We start from the raw sequence: 24,442 nt of genomic DNA on the forward strand, positions 1-24,442 counted from the left end.
AAGTGTGAAAATACATCGTGTTTTTATTTTCAATCTGTTTATAAAATTGAGATCAAAATCACTAAAATATATTTTGTCGCTTTGTATAATTACACTTATTAAAGCAAGGCACAAATGTGGTGGGGGAATTTTTATATAATTTTTATTTATATTAATAATATCTATTCTCTATGTTTGCAATATATCACGATACATTCCAAAAAGCAATTATTTAATTATCGTTGTTTGCAATAATATCCAAAGTAACGGACTTAAAGATATATTTACAAACAATACATACATATAACTGAGCAGTAATTTTAATACATTATACCTTTCAAAATTGATGAATTATTAAGATTATAAAATAATTCAATATAATTTTTTATTTTAAGAATAAATAGTATATGTTTTATATCGAATTCATATCTACATTTTTTTTGTTTCAAATAAATTCCATAGACCATAGAACCGTAGATCGCAGATTGTCATGATATTGACATTTCTTTGTCAATAATTCTAAAGTCTAATAATAAGTTTGATATCGCTCGCAATTTGATATTCTCTTTTCATTTAATTAAACAAGCGCTTTATTAATACTTTATTACATGACAAAAGATTATTATATGAATATTGAAATATTTAAAAATTGAAATATTGAAATATTTAAAATAAAGACAATCCATTATCCATTTATTGATTTGTCTTTTTCGGTTTTATTCCTTTTTTTCTGTATAGAAATTTGACTATAATATTGAAAATCTCAAATTTTATTAGTTAAATCATAAGCTTTTGAGCAATATTCTTTGTTAATTTTTGTTGCCGGTGTTGTATTATTTAAGACTGGAAAATGATCTATACAAAAGTCTCTTATTAAATCACAAAACTTTCTTGTATATATTTTCCTTTCTTTCTTCCTTTATGCATTGTGTAGTTTTATTAAATAATTTTGTGTAGTTTTATTAAATAATGTACATAACAAAAAAATAATACTGCTTAAGAAATTTCTAACATTTTAAAATATGAGTAATTATTGATGTAAACTGCTCAATTATCGTTCTTTAATATATTTATCATCGACTATTATCATTAACAATAGTTGATATCGTTGAACACTATTACAATTATGTATTATAATTTTATTCTAATTTTTAAGCGGTAATTGTTAGCCAAGGTTGCCTCATCATTCAGATGTATTATGTATTCAGTACTATGTACGGATTTCAATAAAAATTAAAATGATGTATCACTTTTTGTTGTAACGATACTCGATATATATTATACATAGGCTGTGGATATAATATCGTGCATGAAGATTAAAATACGCACATGTCTTAATTATTTAATTACACAATATTATTTATTTTATTAGTAATTATTAATAATTATCTGATCAATGTCTTGTACAAGATATTGTAATAGCCTTTCAATCGGGATATGAATCATTTCAGAATATTTTATTCTTTTTTAATACTTATTAAAACATTGTTAATAATCAGGTCCCATTTCTGTATAGTGTATTACTAAACAGGCACAACAGATAAGTAACAATGAGATATGAGTTCTAGGGAGATCACGGATTACATGGAAGAACGCAGAATCGATGCATTTCTCGAATGTACATTAATATTGCCTCTCATCAAAATAACTCTTGTAAGGCACGTTTTATCCTTTTTGTTAAACGATATGCTAGGCACACGCACGATATGGATAGATATGATCATGAAATAAAGAGAGATCAGCATAAAGGAAGAACTGATATCTATTGTTTTTATCGACATGCTTTCGGCGAAAATTTTCAAGTGAAATAAAAATAAAGATAGATTTAAAAGGCAGATTTTAAAGAAAGAATTTGAGAAAAAACTTAATTATTAATACAAATGTAAGAAGATTGCATATTAAATGCAAAGTATATAAATTTTATTGTTTACTCGATATTGATATTGACTAAATTTATGAATTCTGAATTAAAATTCACTATTATGATCATGCAATAACTTTATAAAAAAAAAATATATATAAACGAAATATTAATTCATATTCCTATTAATCAATTTACCGCTGTAACTGCCTGCATTACGATAAATATCATAATTTAATTATACAATTTACATATAAAAACGTAATAATTAATTCATATTCTTATAAATTAGCTTATCGTTTTGACAGCCTCCTTTAATAATGCTATAATATATTGTAATTTAATTTCTTAAAATCACTAAAAAAAGTTTCACACGTTATGTGTCACGTGTTACATAACATACAAAATCTTACAAATACAGCAATAATATACAACAATAAAGATATTCATACAATGATTTCTCTGCATAATTATAAGTTTCGTGAAAATTTTAAGAAAATATAGTAATTATTTAAAAAAGCAGAGAGAGCGCATATATACATATAGGTCGAGAATGTAATTAAAAAAATCAATTTTGTATATATTTCTATTGAGAAATGAGATGAATCTTCTTTCTGCAAATCGATACGATAAAATTTTTCTAAATTAAAAATCGCGATTAAAGAAGAAATATATATATATATATTATAATTACGTATGTATGTAAGGTTCATACGACGATCGCTGATATGAATTTCTCGATAAACCCCACGAGTTTTCGAAACGCGTCTCGCTTATATTATGCAGTGGGACCGAATAGTTGGAATACCAATCGCGGCGGAAGATATTTTCTAGCTGTTGTCTTATATTGTCTCTATTCTGACGCCCAACGCTTTCGAATACGGTGCCGATACCTGAATTCAAATATTTGTGTTAAAATAAATTTTTGTAGAGAAAATAATCAAAAACTACTCTTACATAATATTTTAAGTAATTTATATAAAAATGATACACACACATAGAATTTTACTCTAATCTGTGTTATTTTATTTTTATAAAAATGGCATTGCAACTTACCAGCTGTGTCAATAAAATAGTCACCCGACCAATTACTCGTTCCTATATAGGCCGCTATATCGGTGACCATATATTTGTTATGGTTTACTCTCGCGAATGGTATTTTATCTAGAGTTGGTGAGGTGGGTACGATAAATCGCTTCTATAAAGATTAAACAAGTAGTTGTGAGAAATTGACCATACTTATATACCTACGTGTGGAGGATATACTTACTACTTCGATTTTGACATTGGGGTAAGAATGCGTCAGATCTTGCAACGATTTAAGAAAATACGATTCGGACGGTCTTGAATGTTTCCACCAGGAAATCAAAAGGCGCACTTCTATTTTACGCTCGATCGCTGCCGCTCTCAGAGCATTGTCTATTATAGGCCAATATCTATAAAATAAACGTGAAATATTATCGGCAAAAGAATCGAAATAAAAGAAAGCTAATATTATATTATACGAAATATATAATAATAATAATATTAAATTTTCGTGGTAGGTATATTAATATTTTAAAGACATTCTGTGCACCCTCTCAATTATCATTATCATTATTTTTTTAGCTAATTTAAACTACTTATTCATATTCATATTTTGTATTTTCGTATTTTAGAAATTGAATTACACACACATAAACATATATAATTTTTAATCTTTATACATACTTTATTTGTGCAGTATATATCGTTAATGGAAAATAATCCATCACAGAGATATAAATAAACTTTTCCGCTTTAGCAATACAGTGCAAGATCGCGTCTAGATCGTTGCTTCTACCTTTCGGCGAAAATGGCGGAGGTGAGCTCTGTAATTTTTTAATATTTATATTTTTTTCATATATTTTAATATTTATATTTTTCATGAACGATTCTAAAAAATAATTATTTATCATATGCGTTAATGTATTATTTATTATATGCGTAACGCATTTATTAACATGAAATACTAACCGCGATAAATATTTTGTACTTGTTTTCCATGTATGTAAAATTCATAGGATTATCTATATTTATCTTTGTGCTGAGAGAATCTGGCCACGTGGAAGGCACTTTACCATCTTCGCCTAACTTCCAATACACCTGTAAAGTAAAAGAAAAACCGATATTAATTATACGAAATGATTTCCAACATTTAAACATAACAAACGTAGCATTATTTTCGCAAATTTATATCCCTGCTTACATCAAATATTTTAGCATAATCGTTTGCTAAACAGGAACAATTCAACGCTACCAAACCGAGTTCCTTCACGTGCGAAAGAGATCTCCAATCCATATTCGCTGAACCAACGTATACGTGAGTACGATCGATCAGCCACAATTTCGTATGAAGTACACCGCCGCCCAACAATCCAGCAAAATTTAAATCCATCACCTGAATTTGAATAAAAGTATCTGTTCGTGTTTATAACTATGCAAGGCAAAAAAGAAAAAAAAAGAGAAAAATGGAATTACATTGTGTCGATCGAATCTTAATAAATGAATAACAAATTTGTCTCTTACTTATACACATGTACACATGTAAAATTTTATTGTTTTATATAAGCACTTTGATTGATTAAAAAAATTTATCGTGTGATTATTTTTAGTTCTCGAGCGACACATCCACTTCTTTAAAATATAAAAAAATTAAATTAATTACTAGTGCATTAGCTTTTTTGGCCAAGATTTGCGTATCCACATTCGGCGACAAGTGAGAAGGGGAATTCTGTGCAATTTTTAACGCAATCTGCCTATCTCTTCCAGCTTCTAAAAGCGCCTGGAACACTTGTTCTCCCTGTAAAGAATCGATTTATTAGGCAAACGATCAATAAATCACAATTGTCTATATTTGCATGATACTACCATATCACGCATTACTTACATTCTGAGCACTGTTATCTGATGGAATCACATCTTCCCTCTTCATCGTCCAATAAAGCGACGCGATTTCGATGCTCTCTTGTGCCATTCCGATGAGATCCATCCAAGAATCATGGATAGTCTCGTGTCGCGCGGTATTATTATTATAATTCATGCCTATAGGTATAGTTTCTACCAAAGATATACTGCAATGATCCATGCACGTAGACTCTGTATCCAATGCGGTAGCATTTAGCGCGTACTTGTCTGCCGCGTGGTCCAACAATGGCAAAAGTACGACCAGGACGATCAAAATTAATATGACCGTTATTGGTATGCAACTGGGTCTGCACCAACTCTGCGCGCCCCATCTTTAGCAGGAATTCACCATTATTGCGATAATATTTTTTTATGGGAGCTGAGGCCTTCATATATTTCAAGTACATATGCACTAATTTTTAATATTTATTCCTTTTTTAATTTGTAAAAAACAATTATATACAAAAGCAATAGAAACAAATTTTGCGTATGTGCTTGGAATATGATTTATTTATAATAAGAACAAAAATATAATTATTGAAAGAGTGATATTGTTCTTTAGTAAAATTATATTATCTTTATATAATTAAAGAAGGCTATATAAAAATGTTTAATATAAAAATATCATCTTTTTTTAAATCTGTTATAGATTGTAACGAATATATTTAAGTTAGGCTATCTTTAATTTTTATATAAAATATAAAATATATATAAAATATAAAATAAAATATAAAATATAAAATAAAATATAAAAATAAAATATAAAATATGTAAAATATAAAAATATAATATATACTTTGCATTTGTGAGATCATCCACATCGTTCCTTAACATAAATCCAGAGTGGTCCCATAGCTCAAAGTCATCGTCGCCGCCTGCAGAGTTTACGTCCAACCGTGCGTTTTCGGACACGGTCTGCAACAGAGTACACATGTGCACCACGTGTGCGATATTGTTACGTGATTCGCACAGTTCGGAAAATCTGCTTTCACGATTTGGTATAAACAAGAACTTCGCTTTGTCACTTGTTAGTGACATGTTTACGTCTTCCAGTAAAGACGACATTAGATTTTATCTTGTTAATATGATAAGGAGCACGCGGACTTTGCAACTCGTATCGAGAACACGTGACAAGAAGGACGATTCGCTTGTGATTCATTAAGAAAATGAACGAACTCGATGCAAAATTAATCGGAATACTTCCCAACAACATTATAAGGAAATTTCGAGAACAGAAAAAGATTTTTATTCAATGACATCATCACACACGTGCGTGCGCGGACATGACATTTCTTGTTTAAAATATTATTATGCAAAAATATTATTTCCTCGTAAAATAATGAGTATTATATTTCATTTTGCATTTTTATAGAAATTCTGTCATTTTATTTAAATATATATATATATATATATATATATATATATATATATATATACAGGGTGTTGAAAAAAAAGAGTCACATATTTTGATAGCAGGTAGTATTGATCAAAACAAGAAGAAAAGGTCTAATTAACATGGGTCCTAAGACTAATATCTTCAAAGATACAAACTATTTTGTTATTTGAGCTCTTTGTCATTTTCTTATTAGTCGTGTCATTTTTAGAATGTAATGAACAAAGGAGTAGGGGAGAGTGGGGTACAATGGGGATATCTTTTTTCTAGGTGCCTTAAAAAATAAAAAATAAACAAAGAGAGATAAAGAAACAATTTTTATTTTAATATGAAATGTAATCATTTATCTTCCATAAAAAAACTGAAGTAAAGAAACTGAATGTATGATAACAAAATAAAAGAAGATAAATGATTACATTTCATATTAAAATAAAAATTGTTTCTTTATCTCTCTTTGTTTATTTTTTATTTTTTAAGGCACCTAGAAAAAAGATATCCCCATTGTACCCCACTCTCCCCTACTCCTTTGTTCATTACATTCTAAAGATGACACGACTAATAAGAAAATGACAAAGAGCTCAAATAACAAAATAGCTTGTATCTTTGAAGATATTAGTCTTAGGACCCATGTTAATTAGACCTTTTCTTCTTGTTTTGATCAATACTGCCTGCTATCAAAATATGTGACCCTTTTTTTTCAACACCCTGTATATATACAGGGTGAGTCAAAAGTATGTTTTAAAAATTTGTGAGCGTGTTCCTGGATAAAAAGGAAGAACAAATGTTCATATGAACATATGGTCGCAAATGCTTTGTTGTCGAGATAATGGACATAAATCAGCAGTATCAAATAAAGCATTATTTGATACTGCTGATTTATGTCCATTATCTCGACAACAAAGCATTTGCGACTATATGTTCATATGAACATTTGTTCTTCCTTTTTATCCAGGAACACGCTCACAAATTTTTAAAACATACTTTTGACTCACCCTGTATATCATTACTTAATTTTTTCTCAACAATAAATAGTTTCTTGCTTAAGTAATATACTAATAATAAGATTTCTTATATAAAAAAATTACTTTAATAAAATTACTGTACAAATGATAAAATTACTTTTTCAAAGACATTATTTAAAAATCCTAAAAATTTTATTGTTTGTTTCATAGAGATAAATGGAGAAAGAATATGTCAGAATTATATTGGAGCAATTCAATAAAAAAGATCCACTTAAAATTGATCCACTTGATTTATGAGTAAAGAAAACTTTATAAATTAGATATGCTTCTTTCTGAATTTTTCATATAATATTATCATTATATAGCATAAATTTTACATAGCATTTATATCTGATTTCAGCAATATGAGAAGACTCACCGATAATTTGTGCTTAAGTCGCGGTGTTCTATTCTTGCGATGCGGCAACAATACAACTACATCTTGGTCTTTATCCCGAGATTCCGCATACTTTGGGTAAGTTTTGTCGGAGGTCGTCCCTTTTGTTGATGATGACGTTGTCGGAGTAGTCGAACCGCCGGCCATGGAATATTTCGAATACGCGATATTATTCACATTATTGCTACCCCCGTAAGAAACATTGTGCGTGTTATTCACCTTAACAGAAAAACATAATGATATATTTTATCATTTTATTTAAATTAATAGATATTATTTATAATGAGCACAAGAAAAAAATTAAAGATGCCATTTATTTGAACAAATATTGATTTATTACTTATGTAAATTAAATATCGAGACTGCAAACACATAACAAAATTTTATTCTTCAGATAATTTTAATTCGATATTTTATTTCAATAAAGTTTTAATTTATAATAAAATTTAGCAAATTTTTAATTGAGTTTACTATAAGTTAATATTTTTTATAAGTTTGTAAAATTGAATATTAAGAAGAAAAATAAGAAAAACAATTTTTGGATTTTTGCTGAGAATCAATTTCAAATTTGTGTGCAATCTCACAAATATACTTGAAGAAGTGCGAGATATATTTTGATGATTCCAATGAAACAAGACATATATGTGACAATATATATATGTATATCAGGTGTGCATATGTGGATTTTTTATATTTGTTGGAAAACTTTAAAAAAAATTTTGCTGTTGGAAAAATATACATTAATGAGATGCTTGCGAGATGAAAGATCACGATATACGCCGTTTGCATTAATATCAAACGTTTCATAATTTATATGAATCAAACATGAAGAGATAATGCATGTCATGCAATTCTAAAAAGTAAATGCACAAGGATATTGCTTTTACGCGTCTCAAATAATCCTTTTTCTCTAATATTTTTTTCATTCATAAAATTGCCATAATCTCTATCGCATGTTATGAATACAATAGATTATATACAATAGATTAATTTGACGTATATCATATATTTAAAATAGAAGATAAATTAAGAAAGCCAAATATGCTCAGCATCAGCAACATGAAGTATCAACCTTTATCATCGGTGTTAATTGCAATTATTTTCGAAATACTGTCTTTTCTTTTCACCTTGTCATATCATTTTTTCATATATTATTCTCGGTACTATTTCCAATCGTACTATTAATCTTGGATATTATTTGCAATAGTATTTTATATATCGATATTTTATTTATATAAATTTCGCAAATATTTTTCTCTTTCTGGTCCTATCATATCATCTTCTCATATATTATTTTCAATATTATTTTTAATTGTACTATTTATCTCGAATACTATTTCCCATACATCGCAGAACATTGCAGCAATATTGCCGAAATATTGCTGCATGGGTTGCAATAATATTTTATTTATTTTTTACGATTTTTTATGTTTATAAAAATTTTGATACCGTAGTAATATCGCGAATATTTTTCCATGTCAAAGGTCAACTTACTTGCACCAGGATATGGCAAGCTTGCGACGCGATCTGAAACAGACCGTCCTGCAAGTTACGACCGGTATGCTCGGAACTTCCGCCGCTCCTGCCGCTCATTTTCCGCCCGAAGAATGACATCCTGATTGTGTCCGATGCATTCACGGTGTCGTCTAATGCATCAAGGCCGTGGCCAACGATTCGCGGTCGATCGAACTCGCGTGCGTGCGAGGTCCGACGTCGACGGTGCCGGTTCCGTTATCTGACTTTTGCACCATATTCAACATTCCCATCAATATCTGTCGGCAAGACAAGAGAAATGTCATCCGCCTTATGGCAGCGTGTGTATATCTACACAGGCAACATTGATTCCGCCGTGCGTTTAATATTTCACGCGCGCGAGGGTTGAGATAAAGCTTAATGGCAAAAGTTTTGCAATAATACCCTACCAGTAATAAGGTATGTATATATGTATGTATGTACAATAGCTGTTTTATTTTTATCGTTCGCTACCTTTGAAAGTCAGAACCGATTTAGAACGGCGAGAGATACGAGAAAAATGAAAGTTTCCTTCCAATAAGTAATAAGAAGAAAAAGTGTATCTCTCATTTTATTTCACTTTCATCTTTTGAGTTAAAATATTTGATGATAAATATATATCTATATAATGTTTTAGAAATAAGTAACATTTAAATAATATATTTTCTAAAATATTTTATGAACAATTTTAATAATGATAATAAAATATGTACATGCTTGGAGTGATATTTTTTTTAAAGAAATTATCTTAACAGTTGTTTTGGTCTTTTCTTTGATGTTACGAAATTTTAATACATTTTTAAAATTTAGTTGGAAGCAAATAGAAAAGATAAAAATAAATAATAAATTTTTATCAAGAAAAGTGTCTTTAAAATCTTTCTCTGTTAAATTAATAAATTAAGAAGGAATCTCTCTCGCGTATCTTTCGCCGCTAATTTTCATTCTCCTCATCGAGAATTTAGAAATTAAGAAATCTTTGATAAGTCCTTACTAGTCCTTATTAATCCTTGCTAATTCCATGAAGTAGAACACTAATTTACGACACGCTATTTGATTCAATTAGCTTTAACCCCATTCTTTCTCTCGAACAAATACTTATTTTCTTGTTTAAAAAAACGGAGAAGTTTACGCGACGCAAGTACATGTCATGAACTGGAAATAATCGATAATAAAACAATTAGATTCATTGGACTATTCCAAGAATTCGTCTCGTTTAATTCGCGATCGCGTCGACTTCACCCTGCGCACTGAGGTCACTCGCGCCGCTCTCCCTCTCTATTTTTCTCTCTTTTTTTTTATCAAAATCGATTCGATCGGTCTGTCGCCGAGACGACGATCTACATTAGGGCATAGGGATGACAAACACCTTCCAGGCGAGAGAGAACGATCGAAAGGTCTCGCGTGCCAGGCACCTGCGCAGAGAATGTCCTCGTGGCCTCGATAACGCTCCCAATTGATAAAAAGGATGCGATTAACCTACTTTATATCGTCAAAATTTATATCGTCAAAAGTCAAGTCAAAAGAAATATTTGTAATATTCCTCAAATTATTTTTAACACCCAATAATATTTTAAAAAAATTTCTATTCATTTAATTTCTTGGATATATTGCTCTTGATGTGTTGCTTCATAATTATTAATAATTGATTACATAATTAATAATTGATTACAATAATTGGTTACAAACTATGCTAGAAGATTATATCTTGAGATATTTAAATATCTTTTCGTGCAATAGCTAGTATTTTTTATTTAAATACAAAAAGATAGTTATAAAATTTAATGATATAATATAAAAAATATATATAAAATATAATGATATATATTAAAATATTAATAATATGTGTTTATGTTTTGTATAGATTCGACATGCATTCAATTTAGAATATTTTACTCATGATTGTTGAATCGGAGATCATGAATCATAAATCTCAAGTTTAATAAATTAACTTACCTCCGTCAGGAATAACATAGCTGATCTCGTGGATTATAAAATTATATTAAATATTATTCTTAATTATATTTAAATGTTATTCTTATATAAATTAGTACATTTCGAAATTTAACTATTACCAGGTACACGATCTGTTTGTCTCGATCTTCACTTCGTCTAAAGACGCATAACAATCAAAGTTTAAAACGATCGTTCAATTTCTATCCAACTGGAAAATGGTACAGTCTGCAGTAGGATACAAAAATACAAAAAAAGTCTCAATAATTCGAAAATATCTTCAATTATTAGGTGGAGGAAAGTTTTATATAACGCACAGGCTCGCGATTATCTCTCGAACGCGACTCGAAGAAGACACGACGAGGATAAAAAACGAGGATAAAAAGGACGATACGAATATTGCGAGAAGAGAGAGAAAGAGATATGTATTAATTACGAATTGTTGTCACATGCAAACAGGGATCGGCCGCGCGCGCTCCCCGAAGCGGCTTCGACGGCGACTGCGTTCGTTCGATCTGTCATCGCGCCCTTATGTTCGGCCGTGCATGCGCGCGGAGCATCCCTCGGTGGTCGGCGCGAATCCAACGAGAGTGAAATATTTCGTCGATACACGCCCTCGCCCCCCGAGGGGGATTATCGATCACGTCGGAATCCGGCGCGCAACCTCGCACGTGGTGCTCCCATGTCCTTCGACTCCGAGGAACGTCGCGACCTTTTTTATTTTTATTTTTTTTCCCTTTCTTCTTCTTTTTTTTCGGTGCCACTCTCTCCCCCCGTGTCTCATCCCGTTACATTTTCTAATCTTCCGACCTGGGTGTCTTCGGGAAATTATCGTGGTCGATAGTATTTTACATTGTCAGGTTGCGCAAGTACAATAGGATAGTGTCGCGTACGGTGAATAATGGGGTCTGTTCGTGTTCTTTTTCTTTTTTTTTTTGTTACTTTCTATAGCAATTTTTTTTTAGAATGCCTTTCCTCGCGCTCTTCCTCGATACCCAATGCCGAGACGTAAGCTCAGTTCGTCTTAAATGCTGAGTGTGCAAGCAAGGGCAGCTAAAGAGAGCGGATCTCGTGAGTCAGGAAGTTACAAAAATATATACGTGCAAGTAAGATAAGATTTAAATAAATTTATATGACAGTAATGTGCATAAAAATCATGCCATATGTATTATTCCTACTTTATAATTAAAGTCGAGTTGAATTTCCCATCGATTTTTCACTCGACAGATATCTAAAATTTATTTTTTAATTTATGTTAGAATAATTATCTCGGATAAAAGTATTTTACGAATTTTTCTCGAAAGCGATACTTTTCTCTTTTTTTTTCCATTTCGAATTTTTACGCAACTTGCGCTCGGGGCGAATGTAAAAAACAAAGCGCTGCATCATGCAACTTGCGTATTGAAAAACTCGAGGGAATCGTAGATGTGATTCGTACGTACCATTTGTATTGGAGCACATGCTTTATCGGAGCAAACACGCATAAAAAAACTCGCATTCAAGGCCTGTCTCTTCCACTATTGTCCTCTCAAGATCGGAGCGATGGACAGCGAAGTATTCAATCAGACTCGGAGAACGCGGGGCTCCTTTATTTTCCTTCGCATTGAACATCGATTCTCGTTAGAAAATCTATCAGAGAAACGTTGAATTTGTACTCGAAGCTAAATTGATCACGATGATTGATGAGGAAATAGGGAAATCATATTTTTTCTCACGTACAATAGAATAAAAAAATAATTAAAAATAATTAAAAATAATTAAAAATAATTAATAATAATTTAAAAATATCTAAAAATGTAAATTCTTTAGCGAATGAAATATTAAAATCGCGCCGGCAATTTTGATTTAATACAGTAGCAGACGAAATGTGATGATAAATTAAGGTGACAGGTATACAAGAAATTTTCGTGTTTATTTAAAAAATGCAAATTGTGTTTCTGAAAGTCACTCAAGTGAATAATGAGCGCTATCAGTCACAACCGTTTCGGAGTCTTGAAACTTTAATAAGACAAGCGGAATGAAATGCTTCTCGAAAATTAATAGAAAAAATTCGTTATATTTCAACTGAGAGAAGACGCGCTGACACAAAGCATCAAGGCACCAAATATTTTTTCACGAGATTTCTTTTTATTACCGGCATCGGAACGTTGGCCTTAAATAAGCGGTAGCAAGAGCTCCAACTTTTAAATAATATAATCTATCCCGTTTTTCAAGAGGCAATTAACGAAAGAAGGAAAAAGAAATTCGAAAATAAAAACACGCAACTCGACACATCCGCTCCGGTGCACGACCGGAAGTCGACTAAGGCGCGAAACGGAAGAGCACGGGTCGGCCGGCGACGTGTACGGTCGCCGCCTCGTCGCGCCATCTAGCGGCGCTCCGCGCAACCACCTCCCTCGCCCCGCCGCGCCATCTAGCGGCGCTCCGCGCAACCACCTCTCTCTTCCCCCTCCCTCGCCCCGCCGCGCGCACCGTAGATCGTAGTAGCCGCCATTGTTAATCTGCCTCGCTTTACGTCGCTCCGCCGCCGCCGGAGAGTCGACGACGACGAGGACGCGGACGGGGACGACGCACGGGTGCACCGGGGTGTCGCCGAGGCTCATTTCGTCGCTCGCCGTCGACGGCCGTGCCGTTCGCGAGTAAACCGAGCGTCAGGCTCGAGAATTCCGTTTCTGGTTACGCTTTCGCGCATCGGGGCGCCCCGTCGAAGCACCTCGTCCGGAGGGTGGGAGCGAGACGGAGGAAGACAGGGAGACGGAGAGGAAGGAAGGGAGAGGAGGAGGAGGAGAGAGAGAGAGGCGCCCTGGCCGCTCGCGAAGGATCGTCCTGTGCGCTCCCTTCTGTCACCTTCGTGCCGAGGCCGATACGGATCGCGCGGCGGCGTCCCGACCGATGCCCCGTCGACGGATTCAACCCGGTGACGGTGCGACCGTGCTGTGCGTTCGTTGTTAGTGCATCATGTGATTGCTTCCCCGGGGTACTGTCTACGCCACGGTGACGGATACTCCGCGTACTCAAGGTTAGTCGCGCCAGATTCTTGCCCGTGCGTCCTTGGACCGGTAATTGCGATCCTCGCGAGCCCCCGTGCAAGTCGTTGCCTTTCCTTCGTTGATGTCGATCGACCCGATCGGCCTTTATCCTTGCTCGATGATCGCCCATCCTTCCCTCGATTGCGTCCCTTACCCGAGATTGCTTTTATTTTGTTTGCATGTTTTAATTATGCTTTTCTTTGTATTGACAATCCCGTACGGCAAAGATTATTGTTGTTACATTGCAGCAATATTGCTAGTCTGTGCTGTATGGAAATAAAACGAGTATATGATTCAGATTTAGAAAAAAAGACGGTTAAAAGGATTAAATTTTTTAAATACATTTTTATTACCTCTTTTTTTTTTTATACGTCATAACCTCATTTACAACATTGATAATTTTATATATACTATTATCATAATTTAAATTTAATCTAATAATATCGGTAGAACTAAAGATGTAAAATCGACCAGTTAACGTGATTGCAAATTCGCGAAACATTATCACCGCTCTGAATTAATAACATGTGTAATGTAGATAAAGGAAAAAAAATTGATCAAAATACGGTGGATTCGAGAATTACATCGAGAAGTAAAAATTGGATATTAAGTATATAACAATTATTTCCAAACAGCTGTTATAAAAAATGTATTTTGAATAGCATGTTTTTGTTTACCAAAAACACATTTTTTTTTATGTTTGACAGTTGTTTTTTTTTTAAAAGAGTGAAAGAAAGTATATAAGTATTTATAAATCTCACTTAAATATACATTATTTAAATATACATCTCTCTTAATAACTCTCTCTCTCTCTTTCTCTCCTTGTTTCTCTCTCTCTCTCTCCTCTATATGCTACTTTCTTTGCTCCTCTATTAATTATGCTTACATTGTCCGCCTCATAAATAAATATAATGAGTATGTAAGATATCTCAAACTTCCCATAGTTCACTTTATATATAGAAGTTAATTAATTTAAAGTTGACGTTTTCTCATTAAGAACGCTAATATTTTTTTTCGCTAATATTTAGCGATTGTAAAATGTATGAAAATATAAAAAAATTACAAAAATAAAAACATGATAAAAGTTTCTTGTTCTTTTTTCTTCAGATATATTTTAACAGAAATTTAATTTTCAAGATTATATATTACAAACATGTGTATATTTAATTAGTATTAAAATTGTGATAAAAAGATGATGTATATAAATCTTACATAATTCTTACATAGAATCTTATATATCTTATATATCTTTTATATAATTTTATAATATATAAAATTATATGATGACTTTAGTACAAATTAAATAAATAAATATATATATATATATATATATTTAATTTTAAATTATTTAATTATTTAATTAAAATTATGACAAGAATGATGTAATCAAATTTGTATTGAAAAGAAGTCATCATATAATTTGTAGAGGTAGAAAAAAATGAGGAAAAAATTGTAGAGAAATATGAACAACTTTTAAAAAAGATTGACTCGAAAGAACAGATTTAAAATTATTGATTCTGTTGATAGATTTAATCTTGCACATCGTTGGTATATTTTTTTTAAAAAATGCTTTGCCTTTTTAATAATAAAACATACATTCACACGCGAGAAAGAGAGAGACCAAGGATGAATTTAAGTATGACTGAAAAGAGCAGGTCTAATGTCTATACAAGCAACCCATGGGGTTGATCAACTGTATCAAGCTTTGATTGGCTATTCAATCGGCTAGCGATATCTTGTTCCCTCCCATTACACACGAGCCTCTGCATCGCACAATCGTAGCTGTAATAAAGATACAGAAGAGAGATTAAAGGCTAACCGACGTTGGTGCAACCGGCTCGACTTCGCGGTTACCTTTTGTCCCATTCCGGTTAGTAGCCGACAGTTTTCCCTTACCGACCTGTTCCTGAGTCATCCTCAGAGTAGTATCCCGAGATACCTGAGATCATCAAGCAATTTCATTCTTGATTTTTTATTTTTTTTATTGCATTTATAAAGCCTCGATAAATTACATCTGAGAATATTATCTTGTAATGCAAGTATAATATTATTGCTCTATATTTAAAAATGTCTCAAATATAATCTGGATTTAAATATCATCTATCAGATATTTTCAACCAGACTTCTTGCAATATTTTTATTAATATATGTTTATACATGAATTAAATAATTTAAAAATATGTATATGTAACGATTTTTAAATAGAATTAATAGATAAATAGATAATAGATCATCCTCAGAGTAGTATCCCGAGATACCTGAGATCATCAAGCAATTTCATTCTTGATTTTTTATTTTTTTTATTGCATTTATAAAGCCTCGATAAATTACATCTGAGAATATTATTTTATAATGCAAGTATAATATTATTGCTCTATATTTAAAAATGTCTCAAATATAATCTGGATTTAAATATCATCTATCAGATATTTTCAACCAGACTGCTTGCAATATTTTTATTAATATATGTTTATATATGAATTAAATAATTTAAAAATATGTATATGTAACGATTTTTAAATAGAATTAATAGATAAATAGATAATAGATAATAGATTAATAGATAAATAGATTAATGGATATATTAATAAATATATTAATAAATAAATAGATTATATGACCTTATTAATTTCTAAAATTTTTAAAAATATATCGTTATTCATTAAATTCAATAAATTTATATAAATTATATAAATATTTATATAAATTGTTCCTTAAAATATAATTAACAAGTGTAACGATACGAATAGTACGTTACATAAAAATTTGAATGTTAAAGATCATCATCGATCATCCTCTAATTAGAATCTAATGCGATCGTGACTGGGAAAACCACACACATTTAATATGATAAACGATCGTCGCTATTATTCCCAGAAAGATCGATTCGAGTAAAAAATGCGGTAAATTAATAATAACTCTTGTTTGCTATAATACAAAGCTACTTTAATGATAGAATAATGTTTGTTTTTTTTTTCCAACAACATGAATCAATTCGGCTCGTTTATCATCAAGATAGATAAGATTGCTAACATTATCAATACTTGAATCGCATTATAGTGATTCACAGTGTGAATAAAAAAATATTCGATCTGAAATAATCATGAGTGTTAGGTAAAAAAATTGGAACGGCGTTTATATATGTATATATATGTGTGTACGTGTGTTGTCTGTCTGGTGTTTATTTATTTTATGCTTTATTTATTCAGTACCGCCGAGTTGCGGCAGCCTTAGAGATCAATAACCCGGATCACATTTAAGATAAATGTAACGCAAATGCATCGGTGATCTCGTCGAAGCGGAGATGGAAACTCGTTCTGCACACGTTCATATATATAGCAGAATGTATAGATTTTGAAAAGATCTATGAGCAGAATATTTTATTACCACAAATGTGTCCATCAATCTTTTGCATGCTCCAAGACATTTTTTTTCAGGTATAAAATATTTTAAAAATATTTTGTATTTATGAGACTATCATTTTTTACGTATATATATTCTGGCTGCTTTATATATTTATTAATCATTTGTTATAATTATCCATTTTTAATTATGATTTTTAAAGCACTAAATGTATATTGTATTTTTTTTCATAATGTTTTAAAATTAATTATTTAATTAATTAATTTTAGAACAAAATTTTAAAATTAATTATTTAATTAATTAATTTTAAAACAAAATTTTAAAATTAATTATTTGATTAATTAATTTTGAAACAAAATTTTAAAATTAATTATGATATATTTATGTTTTAAAATTAATTAAAAGTCAATAATTAGCAAATACTACTCACTGAGTTGTTTATTTTGTAAATATGTATGAGTAGTTATCACAGATAATTATGCTGACTTGGAAAACGAGGAAAATAGTTGCATTTCGGAAAATCTGCATTAAAGTAGCTTCTCTTGACGTATTAAATGCGATTTATTATACGCTACATAAAATTCGAAAAAGGACATTTGGCCTATTCTTAAGTAGATTTATCGCGTTACAAGCGTGTAATCCCGTCAATAGCTTAAATTGAATAATTATAGTTAACGACATATTCTTTCTTTGCCTCTCAGAATTATATAGTCCCACCTATATTATAGGCTCTCCCACTGCTATCGAATGTCGTTTCAGCCACACAATTGCTATAGGGCAGACAAGAATAATAGCGATCGCGGAATAATTCAATATTGAAAGAACATTATTGCAACATTAAAGGATAGAACTTCAGAGAGAAGTAATGAGGAGTAGAGAAATTAAATTATCGTTTTTCGATTGCTTTCAAGAAGATTTATCTGCAAGCTAAAATTGCAATTTTTTAGAATATGTAAAAAAGCTTTTTTTCCGGAAACGTCAAATCAACGTCTTTCTCCAAAATCGGGTCAAATCAGAAATTCGCCAAATGAAAAATTCAATCAAGCTTATAAATTAAAATCTAAAAATTCCCTTTTACATCATCATGAGACAAATCAAATTGCATTATCACGTCGAATAATATACCCTTATGCATTTTTAGCATCGATTGCCGCGTCAATCACTCTTTTTTTAGCGCGTCTGCAAATTAAGAAAAAACGCAAAGAATGTCGAAAATATTCTACTAATGTATAAGATATTCTCGATGGTGTCGATCTGAATTACGCTTTGTTCTTCCGACGAAGTTATTAATATCAAGTATGTTAGCGCGCGATCGAGATTGATTCTTCCAGCGCGAAATGTCAGAAATGTCAAACGGTCGATACCGCGTGACGGATGCGTAAGACGTGCGTGCGGATGTGGGCTACGAATGCGTCCCCGAGAGAGAGAGAAACGTTTCACGTTCGGTGTCGCACCGCTAACGTAAGTCGCAACAAAGCGGCACGATACACGTGTACCTCGTTAAATAATGCATCCCTCGTTCTTTCCATTCACGTGGCGATACGTACGTGGACGTTCGTCGTCGCGTCTCGAGCTCTACCGCCGGGATGGATGCGCTTTTCCTTCTATAGCCGATCGTCGCGACTCGCTCTCATTTCGATGCGATAGACGGTGGACGGTGCGTTTCGCGTCGCGAAAGCTCCTCGTTTTTATCCTTTTTCCGCGAGATTCGCCTTGACGAGATCCTTGGTGAACGTTTCTTGATGACTGTTCCGTTTTCGACAACCCATGGCGAGGTAGCGCGATAAACGCAGTCGACTTTCCTCTCGCAAACATAAGGTAAATCTTCGATCTTTGTGGAAACAGTGAGAGAAAAGAGAAAAAAAAATGTGTAGAACAATTATGTGTTTTGTCTTTTCATAAGACGATTATTTATGAGATAATCTTATTATCGTTTTTATTTTTTTTTATTTTTATTTTTCTTATGATATTTTTTTCTTAGTTCATTTTTATTTTTTATTTTTTATTTTTATTTTTCTTATCGTGTTTTTTAGGTCGTCTTTCTTTAGATTCTTCGGAATGTACATACATAGTAAAAATAAAATGTTAATTATAATATTTTTCACATGTCCACTTTAAATTTTAAGTTAGAATAAGTTAAAATAACTCATTCGTCGTATGTTACTTATTGACAAACTAAAAATGTTAAATAATTGACACAATACTTTACATTTCTTTTTGTTATCGTGACTTGAAGTGTAATGTAAAAATAACATACAAATTAATTAAAAATTACATGTAAAAATAGTTACAATAACTCGTAAGAAATATTGAGGACACTAACATGTAATAGTAATTATTTTAACTTAAATTATTTGTAATAGAAACATTTGATTTTAGTAAATTTGATTATTTTTATATGTCAAAGTTCAAGATTATTTGAAGATTCACTTAAACTTTTCTTAGAATGTTAAACTGACTTTGAGACATGTTGATTGCTTAAAATGATTATGTTAAAAATACTCAAAATAATATTCCATTTCTAAGAGACATATACAAAATGTTAAATTATGAAGGTGACATAAATATAACGCATGAAAACGTTATAAAAATAATAACATATAGATTGTGTGTTAATTTTACATTAAAGTACTAATCAAAACGTGGTGACACAAGAAAATTTTAATATATGGACGCACAATTTTTTACTGTGTGGCATAGTACATATTATATGTGTGTTACATATATGTCACAGTGAAAATGATTAATTGATGTGTTTATAAAATCATCGCGATTTAATGTACTCTCTCACGTTCTATGATTTAATAAAAATTTAAGAGCGATACGATAAACCAATGATATAAAAACGTAAATAATTACTTTCAAAATCGGTGATTGAATGAAAAGACGTTTTAATTTTCGTTCTTACATTTGTCAATCTTTCTTCACGACATTTTTTGCACATTAATATAGGACATGCATACATATACATATGTGTACAATCTTTTAATCTGCAAGTCATAAAACAGAATTATAGAGTTGTTCTCTTTTCAACATATTGATTTTATCGAGTAATTGATCAAGTTTCGAGACATATGAGCGTATAGCGTGACGTAGCTTTACTGACGACGAACATAAGGGAGATTTCCGTGGAATGAGAACGATTGTACGGTGAGGAAATGTTATATGTACACGACATTCGTCCCTTTAATTCCACGTCGTGGAAAGGGATTAGTTGTTCTTTTTTTCAAGGTACTAATTTTATTACCTAAATAATTCACATTGATACCTATTATGATGAGAGAGACACGTATATCTTTTTTTATATAACGCGATATCAATTTTTCCCACATCTATATAATTTAGTATTATTTATAATTAATAAATAATATTATTCCGTAAATTGGAACGCGCATTTGAATATTATATAGATACAGGATTTTCGAATAGAATTAGATTGTTCTGGTTTTAAGATACTGATTAAATCAAATAAATCGTATTAGCTAAATCAAATGGAATCAAATTAAATTCGAGCAAAAAATAATTTGGAAGATTATACTGCTGGGATCGAAATATATATGATTAATAATTAAATACTCGATTAAACAATCGGCACCTTAATAATTCTACATTTTAAATAAAATTAATTTATTATTTTTGCATCTATTTTTGACGATTAATTTAAAAAAAATCATTATTTGTATATTTTTTTCTTCCAGACTTGTATATTTATGTTCGGAGAACTTTTTCTTTTTTGTATAAACTAAAAATTCTATTATATCTTATATTCATTTATGCTTAATTGTTTGCTTAATTTTACTTTATTTTTACTGAATTTATTATATTAATTTATATTAATATATACTTAATTTGTATTTAATTATTATTGTACTGTAGCAACAGTGGCAGAGACTATATATATTTCCACAACTTGGTATTATTTTTCAGTTCTCTTACATTTGCTTAAAACTCTTTCTAGGTAAATAAACCTCTAGTCATTTGTTTATTTTATTTTTTCTATATGTTGAATTATCTATCGCTTTTTTTTCTATCCCCACTGCTCATGTTTCGTGCTTTATGATCGGACACGTGGTTCGTGCTACTTTACCTTACTTTACGTACCGATCTACTTTTAATATTCGCGCGCGCGATGTCATTCGCGATTATCATCTCGTACAGGTACGTTCTCTCTTCTGTGTTTTTTAATATTATTTTAATAACACAGATTATTTTAATCACACAGATTATTGTATAACCTATATTTCTCCTACGCTAGATTTTACACAATTAGTTATTTTACAGTCGCAAAATAATTGAAGAATTAATAATTAAAAAAATAACGATTTAATAATTAAAAAATAACTTGATTTAATTATTAAAAAAGTAGCGAACGCGGGTATTGTTTAGCTGAATGTAAATAAAGTATTGTGCAAAAAACTAAGAGAAGATTACAATTCACAATCTAATACACATCATGTATTTCAATAAATTATCAATAACATTCACAATTTATTTAAATCACTCATATCTTCATAATAATAAATTATCACAAAGACACTTCTGACAAAAATTTTCGAATGAATTAATTATTATAATTAATGCTACACAATTTTACAGTGTCACATCTAATAATAGTACAATGAATTTTAATTTTAATTTTAATATATATTGATATTTTTTAAAAATAATTAGAAATCTGATCTGTCAATTATACATTTATTTTACATAAACATAATACGCGATTGGATTTACAATTATATTTGATAACTCGTAATTTCTCTCCGACGTGGTCGGAGAAAAATAAGACTTTGCAAATGCTCTCTGATGCGTGGTAGAAATTCGCGCCACCCAGCCTGCATATTTCAACGTGCGTATAATGAAAGTATGTGCGTATATTTTCCAGGATGCAGGAACCATCGTTCCCGCGCCGAAAAGGGCTCCTCACCCCAGTGTCGGTGTTGGTGCTGCTGATACTACCATTGGTCGATCTACCCTCTGCAAACGGTGAGTCATTTATGAGCGCGCCGGGTATATATATATATGCGTGTGTGTGTGTATGTGTGTGTGTATGCCGTGTGCAAATATGTATATATCTCCACCTCACGTCTGCGACTTCGATAATGCGCGAACAATGAAGTAATAGCAAATAATTACGTCTACTCGTCCCCATAAACGCGCGTCCTTGAATGCCACTTTCACGAAGCGTCTTCTTTTCGCATGTCGGCGTATCATGATGTTCGCTGTCACTTTAAAGCCTTTAAGATCTGTTGCATCAATGGTGTCAGGCGCAGTGTTATCGAGTGAAGTCACCAAGTCGATATGATGTCGGATGAAATCAATTTTTAACACTGCCGTTCTAAAGAAATGCTGTTGCTTATTTTATAGATATGCATTGTTTTTTTTTCTTCTTTCAAATTATTTACCAAAGATAAAGGGACGAGAATTTTTCTTTTTTTTTTTTAAATTTCACGAAAGTCATTTCGACGATTCTGTTAAATTGTGTGCAATAAATCTCTGCAATAAATTTATATTAATTTGAAATTTGGGATTTTATACCTTTTATAGCTTTTATTTATTATCTTTGTGATACGAATAAATAAAATGCGATATTATTGGAATTTTTTTATTAAATTTGCACAAAAATGTAACTGCAAATTTCATGATATTCAAAAGTAAATACGTATCTGATAAATATATAGAATGATATTTTTCGTTAAAAGCTGAAGTAATTTAATTTCTGCCAGAATTTTTGATTTGATGTTTGCTAAACGACATCTCTTGACACTTCAGCACTTTTAAAGCTGCAATATTAAACAGCAAAAGATAATTATAATTCAAATTAAGAATTTATAGCTATTTAAAAAAAATTGATTTTCAAGAAAGCAGTTTTCATTACTTATTTTCGTGCGGTATTTCTGGAAGAGGATGACACGCTAAGAATCTCTTTTTCTTAATGAGTTACCATCCAAGAACTATTCACGTTTCGACAATGTTGTCAAGGAATTTTTTTATTAAATTTGCACAAAAATGTAACTGCAAATTTCATGATATTCAAAAGTAAATACGTATCTGATAAACATATAGAATGATATTTTTCGTTGAAAGCTGAAGTAATTTGATGTCTGCCAGAATTTTTTATTTGCTAAGCGACATCTTTTGACATTTCAGCACTTTTAAAATTGCAATATTAAATCGCAAAAGATAATTATAATTCAAATTAAGAATTTATAGCTATTTAAAAAAAATTGATTTTCAAGAAAGCAGTTTTCATTACTTATTTTCGTGCGGTATTTCTGGAAGAGGATGACACGCTAAGAACCTCTTTTTCTTAATGAGTTACCATCCAAGAACTATTCACGTCTCGACAATGTTGTCAAGGGAAGAGTCATTTCGGTCCCAGAAATATTACCACGTGGACAGGCAAATGCACCTAACACGCATTGAACATACGAGGAAAGAGAGCATATTTAAGAGTCTCGAGAACACCCTACTTCCGTTGAGAAGTCTATTCGTCATGTTTTCCCCGAGTTAAGTCGTCTGCTTACGTACGTTTTCTCGTGTCTCCTTCGTCCGATTCGGAACCTCTCTCGCGGATGAGACTCCGCGCGCTCGTTAGCTCGTTAACGAGTCGCCACCCCCGCTTTCTACGGCTTCGCGCCTCGCTCTCGTCGGCCTCTCTGAAAAAGAGCCGTTCGAGAAGAGGCGCGAGACGCACAAAACCGCCGCCGCCGTCTGTCGAGCGGCTGTCCGCGCGTCCGCGGTATCTGTCGTCGCTTCTTCTCATCGGGGACGAATGCGACAGAGAGGGAGAAGGGGCGGAGAGAGAGAGAGGGTCGGAAGCGAAACGTCCCATCCTCCCTCTCCCCCGGGCCGCGTCGAGATAAATGATGTTCCTCCGACGAAAGATGCGTGTCTAAAACGGTCGACGGCTTTTCCTCGCCCTTCCTCCTTTTCGCCCGCGTTCCACGTTGCTGGCTGCTCGGTTCGCCGCGCGCACATATAAGGTGTCCCCTAAATTCTTCGTTAAAATTGATTTTTCCCAGATTGAATTAT

At 31.7% G+C, this 24,442-nt stretch overlaps 2 protein-coding genes and 1 long non-coding RNA gene across 9 annotated transcripts in view; 1 reads left to right on the forward strand and 2 right to left on the reverse strand.

Annotated features, from left to right (window-relative positions):
* LOC145961206 (5'-3' exonuclease PLD3) lies at window positions 1-14,348 on the reverse strand. Of its 7 annotated transcripts, XM_083081183.1 has the most exons (16): window positions 13,153-13,323; window positions 12,461-12,647; window positions 11,141-12,071; window positions 11,022-11,041; window positions 9,051-9,328; window positions 7,539-7,775; window positions 5,562-5,680; window positions 4,749-5,097; window positions 4,527-4,661; window positions 4,068-4,259; window positions 3,836-3,964; window positions 3,551-3,690; window positions 3,111-3,276; window positions 2,897-3,038; window positions 2,535-2,733; window positions 1-2,454 (listed from the first exon to the last, which is right to left on the reverse strand). In XM_083081183.1, the coding sequence occupies exons 5-16, from the start codon at window positions 9,168-9,170 to the stop codon at window positions 2,427-2,429; spliced, it is 1,956 nt and encodes a 651-aa protein (XP_082937309.1). In that variant the 5' UTR covers window positions 9,171-9,328; window positions 11,022-11,041; window positions 11,141-12,071; window positions 12,461-12,647; window positions 13,153-13,323; the 3' UTR covers window positions 1-2,426. The 7 variants fall into 7 exon arrangements, with proteins under 7 accessions (XP_082937309.1, XP_082937311.1, XP_082937310.1 ...); XM_083081185.1 differs by lacking the exons at window positions 11,022-11,041; window positions 11,141-12,071; window positions 13,153-13,323 and adding an exon at window positions 14,033-14,348; XM_083081184.1 differs by lacking the exons at window positions 11,022-11,041; window positions 11,141-12,071; window positions 13,153-13,323 and adding an exon at window positions 13,866-14,348.
* Window positions 13,489-24,442, forward strand: part of LOC145961207 (uncharacterized) — a 21,027-nt gene continuing 10,073 nt past the window's right edge. The window contains exons 1-2 of the mRNA XM_083081189.1: window positions 13,489-14,037; window positions 22,293-22,393. Coding sequence (XP_082937315.1) covers window positions 22,294-22,393 — 100 coding nt within the window. The 5' untranslated portion in view covers window positions 13,489-14,037; window position 22,293. The remainder of the gene's footprint in view (window positions 14,038-22,292; window positions 22,394-24,442) is intronic.
* On the reverse strand, window positions 22,092-24,160 carry LOC145961208 (uncharacterized). The gene is made up of 3 exons (XR_014435593.1): window positions 23,939-24,160; window positions 22,544-22,745; window positions 22,092-22,384 (listed from the first exon to the last, which is right to left on the reverse strand). It is a non-coding gene; the product is annotated as an uncharacterized LOC145961208 (long non-coding RNA).

The sequence above is a fragment of the Camponotus vicinus genome, unplaced genomic scaffold (assembly GCF_025532165.1).
Source record: "Camponotus vicinus isolate PSW18456_S1 unplaced genomic scaffold, iyCamVici1.0 SCAF_11, whole genome shotgun sequence".
NCBI lineage: Eukaryota > Metazoa > Arthropoda > Insecta > Hymenoptera > Formicidae > Camponotus > Camponotus vicinus.